General features: G+C 41.2%; 1 protein-coding gene across 4 annotated transcripts in view; it reads left to right on the top strand.

The window, feature by feature from the left end:
- Qpct (glutaminyl-peptide cyclotransferase) overlaps positions 1 to 10,473 on the top strand; it is a 52,762-nt gene that overhangs the window by 9,240 nt on the left and 33,049 nt on the right. For 3 of the 4 annotated variants that reach the window (XM_031356768.1, XM_031356766.1, XM_031356767.1), the window contains exons 2-3: positions 8,458 to 8,674; positions 10,154 to 10,278. In XM_031356768.1, the coding sequence (XP_031212628.1) occupies positions 10,156 to 10,278 (123 nt within the window). In that variant the 5' untranslated portion in view covers positions 8,458 to 8,674; positions 10,154 to 10,155. Of the gene's footprint in view, positions 1 to 8,457; positions 8,675 to 9,771; positions 10,279 to 10,473 lie in introns of those variants that run through there. The other variant, XM_031356765.1, reaches the window with a different exon arrangement.

The raw sequence follows: 10,473 nt of genomic DNA, 5'->3' as shown, positions 1-10,473 counted from the left end.
GACTGGAAGGAACCCAAGTCACTGGGCTGGTGGAGTTCCTGTGTGCCTGGTCCTGCTGGTCCCAGTTAGGCCCAGTGTTGGGACAGATGTTGGTTCCTGCTTACTTCTGATCCTGGGTGTGTCAGAGCACCTGGGAGTGGAGCCCTCAATAAAAATTTTAAATAACTCCAAACATATTAACTGTATATTTCAAAATAAAACATATGTACTAGTATCTTCTTAAATGAACATAAATATATAAAGTCTTTTTGTTTGTTTCTTTGTTTGTTTCTTTGTTTGTTTTGTATTTAGTAGAGCTTAAAATCTTGGCTCTTATTGTGGTACAAGCCCAACATAAGAACAATTTTTAGACATTGGATTTTATTGTAATAAGGCTGTACTTCAATGACCTTCACATCACCAAAGGATTTTACCTCCATCGTAGCTAAGCTGAGAGTTGACAGTTCTGCTGGGCCAAGGAATGAATTGTAGGCATGATTTTTGGATACAGACTTCTTGCTATGGTCAAAGCTATTTGACTTGAGTGAGTGACTTTATTATCAGCCCACAGAGAACAGGTTACATTCATTTAAGAAATGGTGTGTGTAGTAAGATGGTCTATCCATAAAGTCATTCACCAACTGTTTCAATGAACAACGGTTCTGCTTGGAGGGTGGCACAGACATTAGGTGAGGGTAAGAATCTGGTTCATTGGCTGTGATAGTTTGGAAAAACATTCATCTCAGAGAAAGCGTAACTTAAAATGCCCTCTTCTTCAAACTTGATACAAGAGTTTCAAACCTCAAGCAAAGCATTCAGTCTCACTCTTTGTTGTTCTCTTACAAGCCTCCTTCCAAGTTAATCATCTATGTTTCTTTTGGGTATATAAATACTTTTGAAATATGTAAGATGTTCTGAAAACCACAGTATAGTGTAAAAACATGAAATAAACAATACTACTAATAGAGAGGCTGATATAGGAGAAGGAAGATTTCAAGACCCGTATGTTGTATGCAGCAAGACACTGTCGAACAAACAAGCTGAAGGTGTATATGAATTGTACAATATTGGACCTATTTCTCCAATTACCAAATTAGAGAGACCACTGGATAACAATCAACAAATTTCTAATTCCTCATATGTTTGGATTTCAATCGATTAGGATTGTTGATAATATTAATTTTCATATTAAGATATTAAGAAAATGTAATTGTTACTTCCTGTTGTTTTTGTTGTAAGAGGTGGAATTAGGTTTGTGTGGATTTTTTGAAAGATTATTTTCTTGCTTCTTCTAGGGTGTAGTTTTGCTCCTTATGTTGATGTTTTCCATCTATTGTCCATTGTAGGGGTGGATTTGTGGAAAGATATTGTGTAAATTTTATTTTGTCATGGAATATCTTGTTTTCTCCATCTATGGCAATTGAGAATTTTGCTGGGTATAGTAGCCTGGGCTGGCATTTGTGTTCTCTTAGGGTCTGTATGACATCTGCCCAGGATCTTCTAGCTTTCATAGTCTCTGGTGAGAAGTCTGATGTAATTCTGATAGGCTTGCCTTTATATGTTACTTGCCTTTTTTCCCTTACTGCTTTTAAAATTCTTTCTTTGTTTAGTGCATTTGGTGTTTTGATTACGTGATGGGAGGAATTTCTTTTCTGGTCCAGTCTATTTGGAGTTCTGTAGGCTTCTTGTATGTATGTTCATGGGCATCTCTTTCTTTAGGTTAGGGAAGTTTTCTTCTATAATTTTGTGGAAGATACTTACTGGCCCATTACCTTGGGAGTCTTCACTCTCTTCTATACCTATTATCCTTAGGTTTGGTCTTCTCATTTTGTCCTGGATCTCCTGGATGTTTTGGGTTAGGAGCTCTTTACTTTCTGCATTTTCTTTGACTATTGGGTCAATGTTTTCTATGGTGTCTTCTACCCCTGAGATTCTCTCTTCTATCTCATGTATTCTGTTGGTGATGCTTGCATCTATGACTTCTGATTTCTTTCCTAAGTTTTCTATCTCCAGGGTTGTCTCTCATTTCAATTTTTAGATTCTGGATCGTTTTTCTCATTTCCTTCACCTGTTTGATTGTGTTTTCCTGTAGTTCTTTAAGGGATTTTTGTATTTCCTCTTGAAGGGCTTCTACCTGTTTAACTGTGTATGCCTGTATTTCTTTGAGGGTGCTATTTTCATCTTTCTTAAAGTCCTGTATCATCATCATGAGAAGTGATTTTATATCTGAATCTTGTTTTTCCGGTTTGATGGTGTGTCCAGGACTTGCAATGGTGGGAGTATTGGGTTCTGGTGATGTCAAGTAACCTTGGTTTGTGTTGCTTATATTCTTATGCTTGCCCTGCATCATCTGGTTATCTCTAGTACTACATGCCCTTGCTAAATCTGACTGGAGCCTGTCCTTCCTGTGATCCTGGTTGTGTTAGAACTCCTCAGAGTCAAGCTGTCTCTGTGATCCTGTGATTCTGGGATCCTGTGACTCTGGGCCTGTTAGAGCACCTGGGAGTGGAGCTCCCTCTGAGTGTTTTGGGAATGAGTGCAGAGTTTGCACCCAAGGTCTGCTCAGGACAGCAGCTGGCCAAGACAGACTGGAAGCAACATGAGCCACTGGGCTGGCAGAGTTCCTTTGTTCTTAGTCCTGCTGGTCCCAGTTATTCCTGGTGTTGGAACAGATGTTGTGTCCTCCTCACCTTTGATGCTGAGAGTGTTAGAGCGCCTGGGAATGGAACTTCCTCTGGGTGTTGTGGGACTGGCAGCAGAGCTTGCACTCAAGGTCTGCTCAGGGCACTGGCCTGCCCAGACAGGAAATTGTTAATTGTTAATATGTTTATAAGAGACTCAGACACATTCCTTTTAACACTCTTTAAAAGTCATTGCTTGGTAAAAAGACAATCTATTGTGGGTTACCTAACATATGATTAAAATAATACAAAGATGGCATTCCAAAAGTGGAACCACAGAAGTCTGTTGTAGTCCACATATGAGCACATCAGTGATTCTTTAAGATTGTGATATACAAAAAATGCGTGCAAAAATTACAAGATTTCTTATAAATCCAAACACATATATACAACCTTCTACCCACCCCCTCAAACAAATAAAACCCTAAAACAAACAAACAAACCAAAAAACCAACCCAAAATAAAACCCAATACCTCCCAAACAAAAACAAAGAGCCTTGAGTTGTAGCCAGGTAAGTCAACAAAAGAGATGAGAGAAAAAAAAAAGAGAGATGAGAGAAAATAGTCTCTAAGAGTCAGTTAATTGCAGTAAAAGGTCGTAAAAGTGAACCAAAGTCAGAATACATAAAATGTAAGTGGTAGAGTAATATAGATCAATCTGATCATATCAATAACCACATTGATTATAAGTACCTCTTTTAAAAGCCCTCTGTAGTTCAATTATGTGTGTATATATATATATGAGAGTTACTTGTATGCTGTCTCCAGTAAGTCCATATTTAATGTAGAAAGGGGTCGGATAAGATGGCTCAGTGGCTGGAGGGCTTGTTGCCACATCTGATGACAGCTTAATATCCAGATTCCACATGGTGGACGAAAAGAACTGACTCCAGAAAGTCAGTTCTTTTTGACCTCTACAAAAGCAGCATGATCTGCCTCCCAATAAAATAAATTTAATAAAATTTTACTTTATTCAATCCTTTTGCCTGTATGTACGTCTATGCACTACATTCATGCCGGGTGCTCACAGAAGCCAGAGGAAGACAGTAGATCCTCTGGGACTGGCATCACAGATGGCTATGAGCTGCACTGTGGGTGCTGGGGATCAAAGCTGTGTCCCCTAGATGAATATCCAGTGCTCTTAATTGCTAAACCATTTCTCCAGTCCATATAATAGTTTTTTAAAAAGAATTTGTGCTTCTACAAAATTTGTTCTTAAAAGGAAGTATAAAGATGAAAAAATACACCATATTAATACTCATCAAAAGAAACATCAAAGAATTGTATTACTATTTGTAGAAAATAGGTTCCAGAGCAAAAAAATTGCCAATTATAGAGTCAGTTAACAATGATAAGGGACAATTTTTAAGAGGACATTATACTTGTATTTGAATATTATATGCTCACTAGAAAAGCTTAGAAATGAATAATATAACTTTGTAGAGTGCAAGGAAAAACAGACAAATTCACAACTGTAATTAGACATTCCAATGCCATTTTTTGAGTAATTGGTGGAACAAGTAGGTAAAGGACCAGTTATTGTGTAGATTTTGGCAACACTTCAGCCACCTTGATCTAAGTTGCACTAATAGAATGCTCTTCCTTATAACAGTAACACACACCATTCTTTTTACCCACACAAGGAACATTTACAAAGACAGCTTTAATTGTTATGAAATAGTCCTCAAAACTGAAAAAAGCCTTATTTATATATTTTCTGAATATGATGGAATTAAATGTGAAATCAGTAAGGAAAATCTTTAACTGTTTAAAATTCAAATAATCCTATTTAAATAATGCATGGGCAGGAGGTCAGAGAGGTAGCTTAGTGGTTTGAGACGACTGTGGCTTTATCAGAGGACCAGAGTTTGGTTGCCAGCACCAATATAGGGCAACTCACCACTGCTCTAGCTTCAGGAGATCTGACATCCTCTTCTGGCCTTCATGGCACCTGCACATATGTGGCAAACACACATACATGCATCATGTAAAGGGATACATCGGAGGAAAACCGTGACGTAATTGAATTGGATGAAAAGAAAAAGGCACCATAGTGACACTTTTGGAACATAATTAGTAGCATTTAAGGACGAATTATGATAAGCAAAGGCCTCTTGTTAGAAAATTGAAATGTTGTAAGTTACTGACTTAAACTTACACTGTCCATAACATAAATAAAAAGTGAGGAATATTAAAGTAAAACCAAAACAAGAAAAAAGGAAGTGATAAAGATCAGAACAGAATGAATGGAATAGAAAACAAAGCAAAGGCAGAACAGAGAAAACCCAGTCACATCAGCCGTCTCTCCTTATGGTTACAATTAGAGACTGGCATATGGAGCATGGGTGCGGATGTGGAAGAGCTGAAACTCTCATGCCCATCGGCTAGTAATGCAAAGTTGCATCTGTATTGTGTATTGACTCTGGAAGATAGGGTGGCTGAGTGGCAGCTGTCTGGGATCAGGTAATGTAGATTCCCTGGGAAAGAGGTATTTTGGAGGTAGTAAAGATTTCGTTTTTCTGGTTGTGAGTTTAGGTGTATATGCATGTTAAAACTGATCACAGTTTATATTTAAAATGTATCATAATTTATAGTTTAGTGGATCAGAATTGTAGCTGTTGTTTAAAAGATATGCACTTAGAAGTAGTGATTGAATAAAAATGGTACTTCCTATTGTATCACCAATAAAAAATTTTAAAAAGATTTAGTTTAGCTTATTTATTTAAGTGTGTGTACTTATTTGTATGTGGAGGCTTAAAGAGAGTTTATGATAACTCCTTCTATGACTCTACTGTTTAGTTGGGGACATGCCTCTCTTTGAAGAAGCCCCAATAGTCCCCTAGACTCCATTTCATGTGAAGTAGGATTAAAACACTTGGGGGAATAACCCGCTTGTTATGTGGTTGCTGGTGTCTGGTCTACAGTCCTCATGGTTGTAGATCAGATTCTCTTAACCATTGAGCCGTCTTTTTAGTCCCTACTGCTGGATTCTTAAGTAATACTAGTATTTTAATTTCCATTTTTCTTCCTTTTACGTTATTTTTTCTGTGCACTGCAGTAAAGGAAATGACTACAGCATTTTATATATATTTAAATATTTGTGTATTTCTTACATTATTTTTATTTCTGCTTTTGAGAAAAGGTCTCATTATGTACAGCATCTTCAATGTTTAAAACGTAAAGCTTACTAGTTATTTTCCATAGGAAGATACTTGAAAATAGGAAAAATTACAATAGAGAAAAAAAGCAGTGCAAAGATCAAGGATTTTCAGAAATTTCTAGAATGAAATAGGAATGGAAGAATGAATGAAGAATGGTGAAAGACGAATATTTGGTATGTAAGAGTCAAGAAAGGCTCTCTACTTCTCTTACCCCTGTTCCAGAGACAGCACATTTTCTTGTGCTGTAGCAGACTCATCAGTGAAACATGATGGTAAAGGCTGGAGTAAACTGGTCACCAGAACTGCCTTCAGCTCTGCAAAGTGGATGTAGTTGCCATCAATGACCCTGGCATTGCCCTCAACCACATGTTCTACATGTTCCGGTATGACTCTACCCATGGCAAGTTCAACAGCACAATAAAGATCAAGAACAGGAAGTCTGTCATCAACAGCAAAGCCACCATCATCTTCCAAGAGTGAGATCCTACCCAACATTAAGTAGGGTGATACACCAGCTTACTTAATGTTGTGGAGTCTACTGGTGTCTTCACCACCATGGAGAAGGCTAGGGCTCACTTGAAGGGTGGGTCCACAAGCATAGTCATCTCTACCCCATCTGCTGATGCCCCTATGTGACAAGGGCCAACCACAAGAAGTGTGACAATGTAGCCAAGATTATTAGCATTGCTCCTGTCCCACCAACAGCCTAGCACCCCCACCTACTCACCATGGTTGTCCATTAGAAGTTTGACATCATGGAGGGACTCGTGACCACAGTCTACACTGTCACTGCCACCCAGAATATTTTGGATGATCCTTTTGTGAAGCTGTGGGATGATGGCTCTGGAGCTGCCCAAAAGATCATCCCTGTGTCCACAGACACTGCCAACCTATGGGCAAGGTCATCCCAGAACTGAGCCGTGAACTCAGCATGGCCTTCCATGTTTCTATCCTCAGTGTATCCATCGCAGATGTGACATGCTATCTGGCGACAGCTGCCAAGAGTGAAACAGGCGTTGGAGGGTCCCCTAAAGGGAATCCTGGGATACACTGAGGACCAGGTTACCTCTTGTGTCTTTAACAGTAACACCTACTCTTCCACCTTTTATGCTAGGCCTGGCATTGCTCTCAGTGACAATGTTGTAAAGCTCATTTCTTGATATGGCAACAAATATAGCTATAGCATCAGGGGGTTGGACTCCATGGTCCACATGACTTCCAAAGAGTAAGAAGTCCCAGACCACCCACCCCAGCAAGAATGAGAAGAAGAGAGAGGCCCTTGACTGCTGAGGAACCCCTGTCACAACTCCACTCGCAACACACTGAGCACTCTCTACAGCTTCTGTTCTACACTCCCAGGAGAAGGGGAGGGGGCTAAGAGCTCTATTGTCTTGAATACCATCAGTAAAGTTCACTTCACCCCAACCTCCAAAGGAATCAAGAGATGTGAATGTGGAAGGTAGGGATTTGTAGAGTCATGGGAAGTTGTAAGAAAAGTTTTTACCTGAGTAAAAACTCAATTGATCAAAATCAGTCACTACATAAAATATTTAATGCTATAAGTTTTGATATTTGCTTCAAATGCACTTGAACACCTTTGGGTGTATAGAGATATGCTACTTAGATCTCCCTTTAGGGAAGGTCTACTCCAGCTGTTGAAGCCCTGCTGGATACAGCTTTCTTGACAGCAGAGTCTCTTGCAGAATTGCCTCCATCGAGATGGGCGGATAAAGCCCCAGCCATTTTGACCCTTGACAACCATGACTGCTATTTCCGTTCCATGGCTCCCTAATGTGCCAGGGTCCCCCTCTGCCCTCTCCTGTTCCTCCCACAAGGGTTTGTCTCAAGGGTACTCCCTAAACACATCCTACATTCTAAACAGCTTCAGAGCCTGCTTCCTGTGGATGCCAAACTGCAAGAACACTTTCCTGAAAAATAGAATCCACCTCAGAGAACTCCGGGGAAAGAAACCGTCATCAAGTGATGCATAAACATTTTAGCTCAAATAATTCCAGTTTTATTTTGCACGGCTTTTACTTAGCCTGCTGTTGTGGTAAACATTTTCTGTTATATAGGCTTATCACTTCTACCCCCCACCCCCAACAGAGTCATATTGTGAAAACATAAAAAGGCAATAAGGTAAACAAGAAAGCTTCTTCATTTTTTAACCACTCAGGAAACCCACTGTCTCAAGGTTGGCTTAGTTACAGAGAGGAAGTACACTAGGGACTGTTGATAGTGCTTTGTTCTGAATACTGAGCAACAACAACAACAACAACAAAAAGACCCCCTAAAGTCTGATTGTGAGAACTGTCCCTGGATGTCTCCCCCCCACACACACCCCAAAAACCCTCTTAACATTACTTAGGCCTAGATATTTAAACTGCCACTCAAGCCTCGGACCTGAATAGAGTTACAGCAGTCTTTTAGACTATCAAAGAGACACTTGCATTCTGTTTTTCCTTGCAGCTCCACTTGGGGGGGGGGCACAACAGTATGTGTGTTCCTAGCTCTCCTTAAAAACAACCAGTAGCCAAGCCTAGGAAGGTGTGTGTGTGTGTTTCTGAAAGATTTCAATACCCCTAACTTTGGTCTTTAGGAAATAGCTCTATGTGTCTTTGTTCTGATTTTTCTAGGAATTCCATGTAGCTGGGAGCTGACTTGGTGCGGAAGAAACTCTTATCCTCACTGTGGAAGAAGAAACCACCTCCACAATTTAGGCCAGAAACCTATGAACAAAATGTACCCCTCCCCCATTTTTCTTTTCCGCAGTGCTGAGAATTGAAGCCAAAGTTCAAAGTTCCTTACCAATGAACTACCCTGCCAGCTCTGGTTGTCCTCCCTTCTCCTAAGGTGCTGGGACTGGGCATGTGTGCTTTACACTGAGACTCATAGTCCAGCCAGTTTGTTTGCTTGTTTTTATTCTTAAGATAGGATTGACTAGATAATAATGATTTATGATGCAAAAACCAAACCAAACCAAACCAAACCAAACCAAACCAAAATCCCAGCCCCCAGGGTTGCCTGCTTGAGACTGTTTATAGTATTACCCTCTCCATAATATAACCCATGGACATGCAATCTCTTATATACAAATGGCATAACATTTACATATAAAATGAACATCATCCCTAGTTTGCTTATAACGTTAATGACATGCAATAAGTATTATATTCTTTAAGGAATATGGTGTGTGTGTGGGGTGTTCCTGTATAGCTCTGATACAAATCCCTGTTGTTTTTGATTTGTGGTTAGTTGAATGCCAAACGCAAAGACTGGTGGGAAAAGAAGGCTCTCTAAAATTTGACTTGGGCTTTTCCTTTTAGAGACAGCCATAAGAAATAATTACTTTTGGGACAACTGTACTATTTTAAGTCTCATCTATTTCAGTAATTATTTTGACCTTACTTGTCAGTTTGAGCATATGGTGGTCTGTCTCTTAAAGGAAAGTTAACTATTTTTAAGAAAAGAGACACAAGATAGAAATGGTACTTTCTAGAGAAGTGCTTCTCAGCCTGCAGACTTGACAACCCTCTCCCAGGGTCACACATCCTGCAGAGCAGGGTCACACATCCTGCAGAGCAGGATCACACCGTGATTCATAACAGTAGCAAAATTACAATTATGAAGCAGCAACAAAAATAATTTTATGGTTGAGGGTCAGCACAACACAAGGAACTGTATTAAAGGGTCAACCTTAGGGAAGTTGAGAACCACTGCTCTAGAGGCAACGCTTTCCCCAGAGCTTCCAATCCAGGGCTCCCCTCCTCCAAGTCTCAGACCACCTGGAACCTGGGATGGTGCATGGTACAGAGCACTGCACAATATTGATTTTTGTCCGAGTGTCATCCATGAATAGGTACAGAAAACCACTTACAGCCCCCCTCTCCCCCCAGGGCCTGGTAAACCCTTTTCATATCTATGGCGCTGGGGACTTGTCCTTGTCCTCCCTCCCTCTTTTTATCCCTCCTTCCCTCCCTCTACCCCTCCCTCCCTCTACTCTTCCCTCCCTCTCTCTCTTCTTTCCTTCCTTCCTCTCTTCCTTTCTTCCTTCTTTCCATCCTTTCTAAAATAAGGAAGTGGCTTTCTTTGTTTCTTGGATTTCAAAACTCGCATCACCCAGGGCAGCTCAGTCCCTGGCTTGCAGACGTCTGGGAGAGGAGGACTGCTGATTTGTGCTTGCGCTGCTCAGCGGGAGGCCATAGGAGGCGACTGGGAGGCAGACACAGTCAATCCAGGGGTGGGGAAGGGAGAAGGCAGGGCGACCGGCGCGCGTTCCCGGGCTCGTGACCGCCGGCGGCCCCGGGAACCCGCGCCCACTCACTCTTGCAGAGATGGCAGGCAGTGATGTCCGGCGCGTCGTGGGCACCCTCCACCTGCTGCTGCTGCTGGCTACCGTCTTGTCCCTGACAGCTGGGAATCTGAATCTGGTCTCCGCTGCCTGGACGCAGGAGAAGGTGAGAGGCCGCTGCTGAATTCTGTACCTGAGTGGCTGTTGGAGGTTGCCAGGACCTGGGACTCGACCACCTTCTCTAGGACTAGCGGGAGGCAGGTCAAGGATGCTGTCCCCTGCCCAGGCACCAAGTCCTCACCCACTCCTGGGAAGCCAGTGCGCTCTCTCTCTCTCTCTCTCTCTCTCTCTCTCTCTCTCT

The sequence above is a fragment of the Mastomys coucha genome, unplaced genomic scaffold (assembly GCF_008632895.1).
Source record: "Mastomys coucha isolate ucsf_1 unplaced genomic scaffold, UCSF_Mcou_1 pScaffold6, whole genome shotgun sequence".
NCBI lineage: Eukaryota > Metazoa > Chordata > Mammalia > Rodentia > Muridae > Mastomys > Mastomys coucha.
Note: the sequence above shows the minus strand (reverse complement) of the source record. Positions and strands in the feature narration are given on the sequence as shown.